Here is a 15,053-nt window from a genome sequence, read left to right as displayed (position 1 = left end):
CTTTATTCATTACTAATGATATTTACATGTTTAGCCAAAAAAAAAAATTACGAAAACTTTATAGCATCATCAATGATCCTTTTTTGGATTTAAGCCTAGATAAATGGAAGGTCAAGCCTTTTAGATGATTGGGCCTAAGAGTCTAATAAAGCCCATGAGATGTCATCGTAATAGCTACAGGTAGATCTAAAAAGGGGATAAGGGGTTTTAGAAATTTTGGAATTAAACTTTTTTTTGTTTTTGTTTTTGTTTTTGTATCGGAGTTCTCATCAGCGATGTTTGCACAGTTAGCGCCATCGCCGTCTCCTTCTCCGGCGAATCTAAGCCACTTCGTTCAAGGTCGAAGCTTCCGAAAGTGTACTTACGCCGTATCCGCTTCTCTTCCCACTGCAAATTCTTCTCGTCCACCACCAATTCAGGCAAAAACATACTCCAATTCAATTGTACTTGGTGCTCTCTTTGTTATCTGAATTGAAATTGAGAAAAGTTGGAAACTTTGGTTTACAGATTGTTGGAGGAAAAGATTCGAATTTGGATGTCACAAGAAAGGATGATTCATCTGGGTTCAAATTAGAAGCAAATGAGGATGAAATTGATTGGATGAATCTAGAATCTGATATTCGTCTATGGACTAGAGCATTACGTCCTGTTCAGGTAATATCATATTATATCGAAAAAGTTATGTTTTTGTTTTGGAGTGTGAATTTGTTGGATTGTTGTTTACTGTGTGTGTGTGTGTGTGTGTGTGGCTGTTGATTTAACAGTGGTATCCAGGACACATAATGAAAACTGAAAAGGAACTTAGGGAACAGCTTAAGCTTATGGATGTTGTGATTGAAGTCCGAGATGCTAGGATTCCTTTATCTACCACTCATCCAAAGGTTTGTGTTCTTCTATCCGGTTTTTAGAGTATGATTGCTTTGCTAATTGTCTCGCTGATTGTTGGTGGGAAAGCTAGAACATCTAAACTTAGATTGGTTATTGGGTAAGCATTGTTTAAGTTAGCGGTTCATTAGTGGAGAGAAACGTATACTTGAGTGTTTTTTAAGAGGGGAAGTAGAAATTTTTTGTGTCTCCTGGTACGAGAAGTTTTCATTGGAATAGTTTTTTGTTATATTGCCTTGGGGGTACACTCAATCTCTCAGACTTTGTTGTGTAGGAGCTAATTTAAGTCTATGACAAAACATTTGTGTGATTCAATAATTTGTGTGCCTACTTTTGGGGTTTTATTTTGTAGATGGATGCGTGGCTTGGGAATAGGAAACGGATATTGGTATTAAATAGAGAAGATATGATATCAAACGATGATCGAAATGATTGGGCGAGATACTTTGCAAGGCAAGGAATAAAGGTCATTTTCACAAATGGCAAACTTGGGATGGTATGGTTTCTATAAGTTTAATCTTTTGCTTTGGGATTGATCTTTTTTTCCTGAGGCACTGTTGGTTACATAATCTCTGAGTGATGGTTACAGGGAGCTATGAAGCTAGGTCGGTTAGCAAAAAGTTTAGCAGGTGATGTAAATGGGAAACGCCGAGAAAAAGGACTTCTCCCTAGATCAGTGAGTAAAGTGTATCATGATCCGTTTTTCTCTGTTGCAACATTTATGATTTCAGTTTAAAGTTTATATCAAATGATGCAGGTTAGAGCTGGAATAATTGGATACCCTAATGTTGGAAAATCATCTTTGATCAATCGTCTATTGAAGCGCAAAATTTGCGCAGCAGCTCCTAGACCAGGTGTAACTAGAGAAATGAAGTAAGAATGCCTTGTGAGACTTGGATTTTCCAAACACATCCAAGAACCTTATCTTAATCTCTCTCACTGTGGTCATGTTTCTTATCTTACTGTAAACAGATGGGTCAAGCTTGGGAAAGATCTTGATTTGTTAGATTCACCTGGAATGCTTCCTATGCGTATCGATGATCAAGCAGCTGCTATAAAGCTTGCAATATGTGATGACATTGGAGAGAAAGCTTATGACTTCACTGATGTTGCTGGAATCCTTGTGCAGATGTTAGCACGGATTCCAGAAGTAGGTCAGTTTCTGAAAGTTACCAGTTCTTTTCTGATTTTCTAGGGTCAAAAAATGAAAAACTCAACATTCTCGTCTTTGGTTTTCGTCTTGAACAAATAGGCGCAAAGGCTCTTTACAACCGATACAAGATCCAGCTAGAAGGAAGCTGCGGTAAAAAGTAATGAAATTTATTCACTCTTTTGCAACCACTCATTTCTTTTGGCAAACACCATTGTTACCTCATGGATTCTTATTGAATCTCTCTCTGGTCTCNACTCAACATTCTCGTCTTTGCTTTTCGTCTTGAACAAATAGGCGCAAAGGCTCTTTACAACAGATACAAGATCCAGCTAGAAGGAAGCTGCGGTAAAAAGTAATGATTTTTATTTTGCAACCACTCATTTCTTTGGGCAAACACCACTGTTACTTCATGGATTGTTATTGAAATCTCTGGTCTCTCTCTATCCCTTTGGCAGATTTGTGAAGACGCTTGGGCTTAACTTGTTTGGTGGAGATAGTCATCAAGCTGCATTTAGAATACTGACGGATTTTCGCAAAGGTAAATTCGGGTATTACTCGTTGGAGAGACCTCCACTCTGATAAACTTAGTAAGAGACTTAAGAGCTATGCGCAAAATTATAAACCATAAAAATGTGTCATGTATGCATATTTGTGTATTTTGTTGGGTGCGTAGAGAGGACATGTTAAATCCTAGATTTAGAGAAACCGGATTAAAATCCTACGACAACATCAGTGTCAGTCTCGCTAGCCATTGTGCTCTTTCTTAGGCCCAATTTGTATGAATATTTTGTTCATGTAAAAATTATTAGTTAAATTTTAGTCTGTATCTTCAAAAGCTTAGTAAAATAAAAATGTCAGTTTTTGCCAATCTTATGGAAGTAAAAATGTGTTGAAGTTAGAAGAAAATCAACGGCTCGCATAGTAAATTCGTAAAGGTGAAAATTTTAATTAAGTACTGTATCAGATTAGTGACATTAAACCACATAATGGATTTGACAACAATTTATCCGAATAAATAAGTTTTTACAACAAAGTTCATACATCTCAAGATTTGTAAAGTTTCCATATTCCATTTTTGTTTTTCGAAATCTGGAGGAAATTATTGAGTTCTTTTGAGAAACGACCGTTGGATTATAGAGAAAGTGGGACCCTAGTAAGTAGTGATCCATCCATCCCTAGAAACTGTAGTAGAGAGATACAACTTTTTGGGATGCAGTGAAGAAGTCGTCGACCAAAGTCCCACTTCACATCTAGATCTACACTTTTGTCTCTTTTTCCCGTTATTAATTGATCAAAAATAAATCAATAAATATACAAAACAAAGAGTTAGAAAAAATCAGAACGTTGGGCCGACTCGCACAGATCCTATTAATTCTCTTCTTTCCACAATCTCTCATCTTTAATAAACTAGCCGTTACATCATCCCTCTCTCTCTCTCCCTCTAAACCTCCATCAATGGCTGCTTCTGTTGAAACTCAATCACCTAATCATACTAACCAGGTAACTTCCTTCTTCTTCTTCTCCGACCAACATAGATCATGGGTTTGATTCAATATTGAAAATTTCGTGTTTTTTTTTAACAGGAAGGAACAAGCTTGATCATGGTTTCTGCAACTTGTTTTGGTTCTTCTCCAACGGTTAGTCCATCTTCAGACAAGCGTTTATGGAGCAATCTTCGTAACAGGATTGATGTTCTCCTCGAAGAAAAGAGCAAAGATCACAAACCCATTGCCGATACTATTACTACTGGAGAATCAGAGAGATCAAAAAGGTTTAAGAATGATTCGATGCTTTTGCTTAAAGGGTTTGATTCGGTTTCGCATACTCTTTCTCTGCTTTCTAGTAACCTCGACAATGCCCTTCAGGTAAATGAAAAAAAAATCTAAAATTAATTCAGTTCTGATCTGAAAATTAGGTTTTGTTCATCCTTTCATGGTTGCTGATACAAAAAGTGTTTTTTTTTTCTTTCTGTAAAATCAGGGAGTTAGAGAATTAGCGAAACCACCTACGTTATCTGAGATACTCCACTCGAATCTTAAAGCTGATCAGATACAACGACAACAAAAAGAAGAAGAAGAAGAAGAAGAAGAGAGTAAAGGGACGAAGAGGAAACACGAATCTGACGTTGAAGAAAAAGATGATTCTTCGAATGAAGAAGAGAAGAGACCAAAAGATAGGAAAATCATGAAGAGGGCTAAGAACGTAATGCCTCAGTCTTTTAAGTCCTTTGTGGTTTTCTTCTTGAATTTGTCAAAAAGATTCAATCTTTATTTCTTGCAGATTGCGATATCCATGGCAGCGAAAGCTAATTCACTTGCAAGAGAGCTTAAATCCATTAAATCTGACCTCAGTTTTATCCAAGAACGTTGTGGTTTGCTTGAAGAAGAGAACAAGAGACTCAGAGATGGGTTTGTGAAGGGTGTCAGACCTGAAGAAGATGATTTGGTATGTACATAGTCATATAAGGTTCTGTTTTGCTCTGTTATGCTCTGTTCTTATGATTCTATGAAAAACAGGTGAGGCTACAATTGGAGGTGTTGCTTACGGAGAAAGCTAGATTAGCGAGTGAAAACGCGAATCTGGTTAGAGAAAATCAGTGTCTTAACCAGATGGTTGAGTACCATCAGATCACATCTCAAGATCTATCTCCTTCATATGAACAAGTCGTTCAAGGTTTATGCTTAGATTTCTCATCCCCTGGTCCTCAGTTCGATGATGATGAAGAAGAAGAAGAGGATGAACCAAGATCTCATCATGTCTCGAAAGCTCTCAACGAAACCTTTGAGAAAACAGAAGAAGAAGAAGAACAACGACATTGATCAAGACAATTTTTAGATTTTCTGTGTTTCGTTCTAAATTTTCCATAATTGATGATTATGTTTTGTGTGTTTCGTTTTGAGAATTTGAGTAGTTTCTTGGTCTCTAAGACATAAACTTGTAACACCCCACTGTTTGTTGTAATAATTTGGTCACATATTATGTTAAATAAACAAATCCAATGTATACACTATTTGCTTTCTGACCCTTGCAAATTTGGATATTGGGTCTACTCCTTGTTAGTGGCCAGTGTACAATCTGCCTTCTATGCTTTCGGACCCGTGCAAATTGGATATTGGGTCTACTGCTTGTTTTTGTGAGGGTTCTTCTCTTGTTTACACTACTAATTCGAGATGGCCTTTCCTCAATTTGAAGCAAGGCTAACTCGACCCGGCCTGTTTTTAAAGTTTGGTACAGACTAATGGTGGATAAAATCGCTAAAGGAACTTGACGATTCGCATAAGCCACCACCAGGCACCAGCTTCACGAATCTGAAAGACGAGGCCGCGGTTTAGAGCTTGACGGCTTATAGTAGTAAGGCAAGAAAGAAGCGGATGGTTAGTCTTAAGTTAAATACATGCAGTCTTAAGTTAAATACATGCAATTGTAAACATCCCACATTCCCACAGCTTGTTGTAACAATTTGGTCAGGTATGAAGTAAATCAAACAGACTTAATATGCTTTTGACCCTTGAACTGGTTACTGAGACTACCTAGTACTGCTCCTAACAATTGCTTTGTGCTTGTTTGGACATTATACGTGAACAACTTATGTTTTTGTTACTAATCCGAGATGTCCCTTTACTCCCTTAATTTGACGTTAAAGATATAGGTTTCTTTAATCTTAAAAAAAACAAAAGACTTTATTTCCTTAAAAGAATAGTTCCTCTAATCCAGAATTTGCAGAATAAAGTCTTACTTAGTGCTTACCATTAGATTATCAATATAACGTACGTGATTAGTTTTTCTAATTGAATTCACAACTTTCAGCTAATTGACATGTCTCCTTGATGACCCAATCTTTAGTGTTTTTAAAACATACGGATGAGAGTATAGTCAAAAGTTAGAGAAAAGAATATTCTCAGTTGACATGTTTGTGTAAACATGAAAGCGATTCCTCCTTACTTTGTTTGTACTAAAAGGTTATTAAAGCTGAATAAAGACTTAACAAAATAACACAAGAAATTTCTGAAGGATCTTAGCTTTTGATTTCTCGTTTGCATTATAATTTTTCAGGTCAGCAGTGGAATGTTGATGATGCAAAAGAATCCTCCTCTTCTTTCTCTGATTGGGTTGGACAATCTATAAAACACCAATAGAAACAAAAAGATTTGAAAGTAGAGATTGGCGAATGCGACATTCCAACGGTTTATGGCTCATTGGAGAGAGGGAGAGAATGGTATATATTCTTCTTAGCTTTTTTTTTTTAATACTTACTTAGCATATCTATTAATCCATTTACTTAGCTTTTAAAACCATTAATATACTAAAACCGCTGTTTGTGTAACACATAGTCTTTCAAAAGTTTTCTTCACTTAAATTAGAAACTTCTTTTGCCACAATATAGTTTCTTAAATCCAACTAGTTACCGACATGATCATTACTATGATATATACTTTCTCAGGAGTTTGGGTCTCTGCCTTAATCTTTCCGATGATCCGAAACCAGCCTTTGCTAATACTTTATAAGATGGCGTAAAACATTCCTTTCACTAGAAATAGTGTACATAGTTAATAAATTAAAAGAAGATATCCCATTCATTAGATGTCACACGTTCGTCGCCATTAGTGTACAATTTTATTTTTAATTGTTGTTACACATATAAGCCAGAATTTGCAGAATAAAGTCTTACTTAGTGCTTACCACTAGATTACCAATATAACTTACGTTCTAATTGTTCTTAAAAAAAAAAAAACATATATATATATATAATCATAAAAAATCGAAAAAGAAAAAAAAAACGTTTTACCCCAGCTTTTTTGTTTTCGTATTTGAAATTATTGATTAACTAATTGTAGTCTTCATCTCACAAATTTGATGTACTTACAAAACCCAAAAAAAAAACATATGGAAGTTTTAAATTGTTTGGACTCGTCGTTGTTCAAAGTCTTTCTTCGATGTATAGAGGTTTGTTTAATTCTTGTATGATTCAACTCTCACGAAACAAATTAAAGGCTGTAAAAATTCTCATATATATCCAATAAAGAATAATATATACGGGATGTTTTGTGCTCACAATTCTTGTCCTTCATCGAATTTGAGAGTTGAAAGTGTCGATCTGATCATTCCATGAAATTTGTGGACTTTGAACTCGTGTGGTTTCTTGACTTGATCAATTATAAGATAAATATTTATGTATTACCATAAAACTAAAAATTACCATAATATTTTTTTTGAGTTCAGACACTAGCGAAGTGAAAACTTATATGTTATAGCGTAAAATAAAAATAAAAATAAAAATAAAAATAAAAATAAAAAATAATAACAGGCATCAAATTTTTTATTAGACAACAGTCAAATTTTGTTTTTTTAATATAAAAGTTTAACTAATTTTGAAAATTTCATCAGGATCAGTTGACCCCAACCCTGTGGTTGTTCATTTCCTTTCGCCCTGACTCCAGCTAGCTAGGTACACCATCTTCTTTGTTAATGTACTCAAAGAAACTAGATAGATATTGTATTTGAATCTATACAACCAAATAAACTTGTAAATATTCTTTAATAACTTAATATTCATTATTTGTAATTGGACTTGTGAGTTGTGAGTAAGGATCTCTTGAAAAACATTTTTTCATCTTATATATACAACATACTCAGAAATTATTTGCAACTTTTTAAAAAGTATAAAGGGACAATTTCTTCTATATGGTTTAAAACTTTAAATAGAACCAAAATCCAATCTACGTCCGGCGAGTGTTAAACTTCAAAGACGTCGACGATGCATGAACTACTTTTTTTTTAGTCTGGCATCTACCGAGAACATTATTGGCTGGTTCTTGTTTATTTTCCTTATATAGAAAGTTATTCTAATTATAGACAACGAGAAAGTGCTTTCTTTTTATATTTTATTCATGTGAGCCACTAGAATACTAGTTAACCTTTTTTTTCTTGTGTTTTTCCTATAATAGCATATTCTATTATTCAACTATTTATTTAACATATCGTTGACTACCACTTTTAATTAATTAATTTATTTATTTTCATATATCTATTTAATTTGTTTGTTAATTAAGAATGAACATAAGAGGGTAGTTCTTCACATTCATCTTTCCAAAATTTGGATATATATATATATATATATATATGCGTAACATATAAAATATGTGGTGAGGACTTATGAGAATGATCATGAGAGAAAGACAAATTAACAAAAGAAGAATTCTTTTGATCGATTGATCTATAGCAAAATAAGTTAGATTGTGGTTCAAAGTTCATGTTTTATTTGGTGTGGAGCTTTTGACTGGACCAAAAAAAGTAAAGGATAATTTGGAAAACAGGTATTAAGAAACTCGAAACAGGTATTATTAGTCCACGGTGCTATATTGCTAACTAGACGAATATTCGTCCCTACCTTTACTTTTTGTTCTAATTAACCAATATTAAATATTAATAATTCGTTGACATAACAAAGTTCTTTTTCTTTTAATTTTTTTTTTTTTTTTTTGAACCAAACGGATCTACCGGTCGACACGATTAGATTAGGGTAGTCATGCTCTAAACTCACTATAATAGAGCACTCAAAAATATATTTTAACAGTACTTGTTTGGATGACCAAACTTTTAGTTGTTTGTAGAAGTGCGTTACTGTGCCTCCACTCAAGTTGAAACTAGACTCGCAGTATAAATACACACCCTACTCATCCCTTCTAAATCCCCTTCATCATATTCATCCCATCATTCTCTTCCTCTCTCTTCTTCTCTCAGTACTCTTCTTTTTGCTCTCTATACAGAACACAAAAATGTCCGCAATATTTGGCCAAGCTTACCAACATCTTCCCAAGAAGCAAGTAAGCCAAAAAGCTGACTCTGGTGGATGGAGTTTCCTACAATATCTCTCTGAAACCAAAGGCATTTTCCAAAACAGAGAAGACGACACAAAGAAAACAGCTTACGTCCACCCAATCGAGAAGCGTTCTGTAGCTAAACTGAGCCTTGAGATGTGCACAGAGAGCCTCGGGACCGAGAATGGGAGTGATAGTGGAGACGAGATCTCGTTACTTGCACTTGAAGGAACCAATACTTCAATAATGAGTCCTCATACTACGAAGCCTCAGAAAGAAACCAACCTTATAGAGACCCGTGAAAACAGTTTTCCCCCGCCGCTAAACTCCGTCAACGGATTCAACAATAGGCGTATGGTAAGGTCATATAAAGAAGACGGTCGTCTTGTTGTTCAAGCGATTAGGGTTTGTCCACCACCTCGTTGCTTTGTATCTGAACGTCGTGAAGGAAGACTACGTCTCTGTTTGTCAGAGAATTCAGCACTTAGCCATGATGGAGGTGAAGATCAGTTTGAAGAAAATGAATCTGAAATCGAAGCTCATGAAGAAGATGAAGATGAAGATGAAGAGAAAGGACAAGAAGACGATACAGAGGATGAAGAAGAAGAGCAAGAGGAAGAGGAAGAGGAGGGCATTATGGGGAATAATGAGAACTTTGAGGATAAAACTGGAAAGAAAAAGTTTAGTAGAAGGCCAAAAAGGAGATGCCATGAGAATGGAGGTGAGCCAACAACGATGCTTAACTGGAAGGCGAACCAATTTTGGGTGACCACTTAATAATGGGCAAACTCGACTCATCACTAAATAAATTTATTTCTAAGACAATAATAATTAGTATTCTGGCTTATTTATTTTTATTTTTATTTTTTAAGTTTGATTTAGATTATGTGCAAAAATGTTTTCTCTTAGTCCCATTGTATGACTACGGCTTCTAACTCTATTTATAAACTGTAACGTGAGTTATTACATAGACTACACTTCATATTTCTAGTACAAACTTATGCGAAGGTGGTATGTATACACACCAATACTTACATAATACGTAACTACTTTTGTGACTCTTGTAATATGAAAAAAGTACATTGACTAAGTTGAATTTTTCTGATTTTATAAAATATGGAAAATGAGGACCGACTTTTAATTCATTCGATAGATTAGTATAGTGCAACCAAAAAGCAGAAGTAAATAATAGAATATAATCATTAATTTATATTTTAACATTCTTCTCAGGAACTACAATATAGAATACGTACACATCCAGAATAAAAAGACTTTGATAGGGATGACCTGCATAGGTGACAAATTCGAACATGCATGCATGACCACCAAAACTGTCGAACATGAAAGTTTGAGGTTCTACAGCTTAACCTAGAAATTAATTAAAATTCTTAACCATTTTAAATACTATAAATCTACTAAAAAGTAAAAAAAAAAAAAAAGTCTTGAACAATGCGTATAGTTAATTTCAGAAGATTGATCCAACCCGTAACTATGTTCACTTAATTATCACAGAAAACCAAACCATTTAATAACAGTATATAGTCAAACTAACTAGAAGAATAAAGTGATAAAAACCAAAAAGAAAAAGAAACAATGATAAAGTGAACCAATTATATAACGTAATTACTATGTTAAAACGAAATTGGAGTCCAACCCTTATATCATCAAAAGAACTTTAAAATTGAAACCTAGGGATTAGGGTTTCAAATTTAACGATTCAGTATGTTAGATCAATACATTTATTCAACCAGCACAATGTCAAGATATCTTAAAGTCTTTTAAAGAAGAACTACATGTTGTTTATGAGTATGAGTAAGCTTTACACTATTACTGTAGACCAAAAATCTTTGTCACGTGTGTGTGCATATAGTATGCATATATAGACACTTGTAGTCGTACGGACGTGAATGAATAGGAACAAAATAACTTTGTAGGTTCTTTAATTTTGTACACGATAGATATGATCTCTACTAATTTCATGATATTCTTCCCATCTGTCCTCGACCAAACTCGTACAATATAAATCTCGGAATGATATCAAAATAGATCTTGCAAGTATATGTCTGAGCCAATGAGAAACAGACAACAATAAGAAGTATTGTGTCCACTCCAATCTTACAAATCTGAAGAGCCATACACTCAGTTTGTTCTCTCTGCAAACGAATAGAGGATGAGGATTCTGTACATATGATCCACTTGACTCCGCATTATTGACCGAAATCTTTAGTAAATCTCATCATGTACCCATCCTTTTTTGTATATATATATATATCTATTCGAAATTTATGGTTATCATATATTTGTATTGAAATACTAATTAGTGATAATACGAAAATTAATTTTATTTATATATGTATATTGGTGATCTTAGATATTATTTTTTCTGTTTTCCAAACAGTGTGACATGTTTCACACAAATTAAGAAACTATGTAAAAACATTTAATATTTTTTTCTCTAAATAATTCAATATGGTGAATAAATTGATTGCTCTAGGAACATTTTCAATTTTCAAAATTCAAAGTTCAAACTCTTTTTTGCTGATGTCAATTTTTATTTTATTTCTTGTAAATGTAATTGGGTTCTGTATTTAGTATTGGGCCGAGACTAGGCCCAACACACAACTGGCTCTCATTCCAACACAGAGTAAGCAAGGAATTCAACTCCACAAAGCTCTCAGTAATTAAATTTACTAAAGATGAATCAAAACATGTTGGTCCGCTCTGCTCGGCCAACCCTAGCCTCCATTTGCCGCCTTTTCTCCGCCGCCGCGACGTCGGTGGACACGACGGCTGATGCAGCCGTGGTAAAGACTCGCAGCGGAGGAGCAAGAGGAGGAGCAGCGACCAATAAAAAAGAAACCGTAGTTGGAGGAAGAGACACTCTAGGAGGGAGACTGTTAGGCCTCACGTATACGAAACGCAGTGCCGTTGTTACCATCCGGAAATGGAGAGAAGAAGGCCACTCCGTTCGCAAATACGAACTTAATCGAATCGTTAGAGAGCTTCGTAAGATCAAACGCTATAAACACGCTCTTGAGGTTCGCGATTTTTCTCAATTTCGAATTTGATTTGCCCTGATTCTATCTGATCAGTAGCTTGGTCTGATTATTTTGAGTTGGTTTGATTTGGAGTTCATTGGGGTAAACTGTTATAGTGTATTATTATGAGCAGATATGTGAATGGATGGTTCTACAAGAAGATATAAAGCTGCAGGCTGGTGATTATGCTGTACATCTTGATTTGATTTCCAAAATCCGTGGTTTGAACAGTGCTGAGAAGTTTTTCGAAGATATGCCAGATCAAATGCGAGGCCATGCTGCTTGCACTTCTCTTCTCCATAGTTATGTGCAGAACAAGTTGTCTGATAAAGCAGAGGCATTGTTTGAGAAAATGGGTGAATGTGGTTTCTTGAAGTCTTGTCTGCCTTACAATCATATGCTATCCATGTATATATCCAAAGGGCAGCTTGAGAAAGTCCCTGTGCTGATTAAGGAGTTGAAGATCAAAGCGTCTCCTGATATTGTTACTTATAATCTGTGGCTGACTGCGTTTGCCTCTGGAAGTGATGTCGAAGGTGCGGAGAAAGTTTACCTTAAGGCGAAGGAAGCAAAGCTGAATCCAGACTGGGTGACTTATAGCGTGTTAACGAATTTGTATGCTAAGACTGATAATCTCGAAAAGGCGAAACTTGCTTTGAAGGAGATGGAGAAGTTAGTTTCTAAGAAGAACCGGGTTGCTTATGCTTCTCTCATAAGCCTGCACGCGAACTTGGGAGACAAAGATGGAGTTGACTTAACTTGGAAGAAGGTTAAGTCCTCTTTCAAGAAAATGAATGATGCTGAATACCTCAGCATGATATCTGCGGTGGTGAAACTTGGTGAATTCGTGCAAGCCAAAGCTTTGTACGATGAATGGGAAGCTGTCTCTGGAACAAGAGATGCTAGAATCCCAAATCTAATCCTTGCTGACTACATGAACAGAGACGAGGTTCTTCTGGGAGAGAAGTTTTACGAACGCATTGTGGAAAAAGGGATAAACCCGAGCTATTCTACATGGGAGATTCTCACATGGGCTTATCTGAAACGTAAAGATATGGAGAAAGTAGTAGATTGTTTCGGTAAATCCATTGATGCTGTGAAGAAATGGACTGTGAATGTAAGATTGGTTAAAGGAGTGTGCAAGGAACTCGAGGAACAAGGGAATGTTAAAGAAGCAGAGAAGCTAATGACTATACTCCGAAAGGCTGGTCATGTGAACACTCAGCTCTACAATTCTCTATTACGTACTTACGCTAAAGCAGGCGAAATGGCACTCATAGTTGAAGAGCGTATGGCAAAGGATAATGTAGAGTTAGATGAAGAGACTAAGGAGCTCATAAAACTAACCAGTCAAATGCGTGTGACTGACATCTCGTCCACCATTTCGTAGCCTAAACGCTGCCGAGTTAGTTTCGGTCTGCAATTTCCATAAACGGAGGAATACAGAAAACATATCTGGAGTGAATCCATATTTGAAGAGCTGATCGTTTAAAGAACAAGTCCCGACCAATCGAGATACTTGACTTGAAGCAGTACTATTCACTTGCTCGGACAATTATAGCTTGAAGAGAATAATCTGCCCAAAAGCTGCAAATGAATGAAGTTGCTGCGAAGGTCACTGTGAGTTATTCCTTTTTTATTTTTCGTATTATGTTTTCTCAATTTAATATGACTAAAAACTATTTTGTATTGTGGCAATTTTATATTCTTTGGTTCTCTAAAGTAGTGATGATGTCAAATGATCTTTGAGAGGTTGACTAACTGAAAAACCTACTTCAACTCGTCTTGTTGGGTAGTTATGACTTGTGTAAGCTTATGTAAGCTTCAAAGACTTGTGTCCAAAGTGGATTTGTTCAGCTCCAAACAGTTAGTCAACTATTTTAACCATAAACCCATATCTATCTAGTTGCAAGTAGGAGCTACAAATCTTAATATTTTTTCCAAATTTTGATCTTCTACCTAAATATGATTAGTATAGGACTCTAGCATTTATTAAGCTGGTAGGTAAACTACATTTGTGTACCCATAAAACCTTAGACTTTGGGATGTGTTTGAATTTGATTACTCTGTTTATTTTTTATTGAAGTACATGGTTAATTGTAAAACTATGATTGGCAGGTTAGAGCTAGCAGTCCATACCAATTTAATAATTACTTAAACTTATCTCCAAGATTAGTCATGTAGTCTCACGACTAATCTTGATATAGAGCCCACTTGAGGTAAAAGATCATCGTAAAAGAAATTCGAAGAACTTGGGATGGTTGGTGAAGGTTGTTAAGAAGAAGTGGCGCTGTTGGTCATTTGATTTTCCTAACTTTTCAATATATAAAGATATGCATTATGGGCTTTGTTCAAAAAAAAAAAAAAAAAGATATGTATTATGGGATAGTAGATGACTTATAAATGATAAAAAATCATTACTTTTTCTTCTGCCCATTTTTATAACAACATACTGTAGTTTGCTCTGAGCTATTAAATACAAAGTTTAACACACAAAATTGGTTTCTCTCTAGAGGTTTTGGTTTCTCAGCAAAAGAAAAAGGAAAAAATATGAAAGTAATTGGGTAGCCATAAAAATAATGCGATGATAAGATGAAAAAGAACAAGTAATGCGAAACAAAATCACAAAGAAATGATAAAAAAATTAGTTTGTAGTTTAGGTAAAACCCTTGTTTATTAAGGAACAGTTTGAAAATTAGATCATTAAACATAAAAAAATGTCATTAAAAATCGAGGGTAGGCGTTTACTTCATACAACTCAACCCACTCCCCGACATGACCTCCTCAATCTTTCTTAGAAACTATATAATAATTTAACAATATAACAAATAATATAAATTACTTATGATCGCTTGGTTTAAAAAGTTAACTTTAAAAATGAAAATTAATAGTCAAATAAATATTTTGTAGTCTAGTAATTATCTATTAATGCTAACGTTACCCCACGGTTACACCGCGGTTTATGTGAATTATCGACCAGAAAAAAGGGAGGGCTTTCCAATCCAAAGTAGGAAACCGATAATGATTATTTTGTATTGTCTTGAAAATTTGAAACGAAAGCGTGTGTAATTCTCGTTTTAACCTCATCGTAGTAATGATGAAACCCAAATTCAAACAATTTCGTCTTTGTGATGTCAACGTAATAATTAGTTTTCTATA

At 35.0% G+C, this 15,053-nt stretch overlaps 4 protein-coding genes across 6 annotated transcripts; all 4 read left to right on the top strand.

The window, feature by feature from the left end:
- On the top strand, window positions 212-2,864 carry LOC104707804 (DAR GTPase 3, chloroplastic). 2 transcript variants are annotated; one of them, XM_010424233.2, is made up of 9 exons: window positions 212-419; window positions 508-654; window positions 765-881; window positions 1,238-1,381; window positions 1,475-1,561; window positions 1,643-1,758; window positions 1,858-2,039; window positions 2,333-2,390; window positions 2,494-2,864. In XM_010424233.2, the coding sequence occupies exons 1-9, from the start codon at window positions 276-278 to the stop codon at window positions 2,615-2,617; spliced, it is 1,119 nt and encodes a 372-aa protein (XP_010422535.1). In that variant the 5' UTR covers window positions 212-275; the 3' UTR covers window positions 2,618-2,864. The 2 variants fall into 2 exon arrangements, with proteins under 2 accessions (XP_010422535.1, XP_010422536.1); XM_010424234.2 differs by lacking the exon at window positions 2,333-2,390 and adding an exon at window positions 2,138-2,195.
- On the top strand, window positions 3,378-5,055 carry LOC104707803 (FK506-binding protein 5-like). The gene is made up of 5 exons (XM_010424232.2): window positions 3,378-3,538; window positions 3,622-3,903; window positions 4,019-4,240; window positions 4,319-4,483; window positions 4,555-5,055. Exons 1-5 carry the CDS (start codon window positions 3,494-3,496, stop codon window positions 4,855-4,857), a joined length of 1,017 nt encoding a protein of 338 aa, XP_010422534.1. The 5' UTR covers window positions 3,378-3,493; the 3' UTR covers window positions 4,858-5,055.
- LOC104707802 (protein FANTASTIC FOUR 1) lies at window positions 8,667-9,779 on the top strand. Its single transcript, XM_010424231.2, has one exon. The coding sequence runs from the start codon at window positions 8,815-8,817 to the stop codon at window positions 9,631-9,633; it is 819 nt and encodes a 272-aa protein (XP_010422533.1). The 5' UTR covers window positions 8,667-8,814; the 3' UTR covers window positions 9,634-9,779.
- Window positions 11,516-14,317, top strand: LOC104707801 (pentatricopeptide repeat-containing protein At4g02820, mitochondrial). Of its 2 annotated transcripts, XR_754706.1 has the most exons (3): window positions 11,516-11,894; window positions 12,028-13,514; window positions 14,013-14,317. XR_754706.1 is itself a non-coding variant. In XM_010424230.2 (2 exons), exons 1-2 carry the CDS (start codon window positions 11,553-11,555, stop codon window positions 13,282-13,284), a joined length of 1,599 nt encoding a protein of 532 aa, XP_010422532.1. In that variant the 5' UTR covers window positions 11,516-11,552; the 3' UTR covers window positions 13,285-13,696. The 2 variants fall into 2 exon arrangements, 1 of the variants encoding a protein (XP_010422532.1); XM_010424230.2 differs by lacking the exon at window positions 14,013-14,317 and having other exon boundaries at window positions 12,028-13,696.

Source organism: Camelina sativa, chromosome 8 (assembly GCF_000633955.1).
Source record: "Camelina sativa cultivar DH55 chromosome 8, Cs, whole genome shotgun sequence".
Classification (NCBI taxonomy): Eukaryota; Viridiplantae; Streptophyta; class Magnoliopsida; order Brassicales; family Brassicaceae; genus Camelina; species Camelina sativa.
The sequence above is the reverse complement of the archived record's forward strand: the minus strand, read 5'-3'. Positions and strand labels throughout refer to the sequence as shown.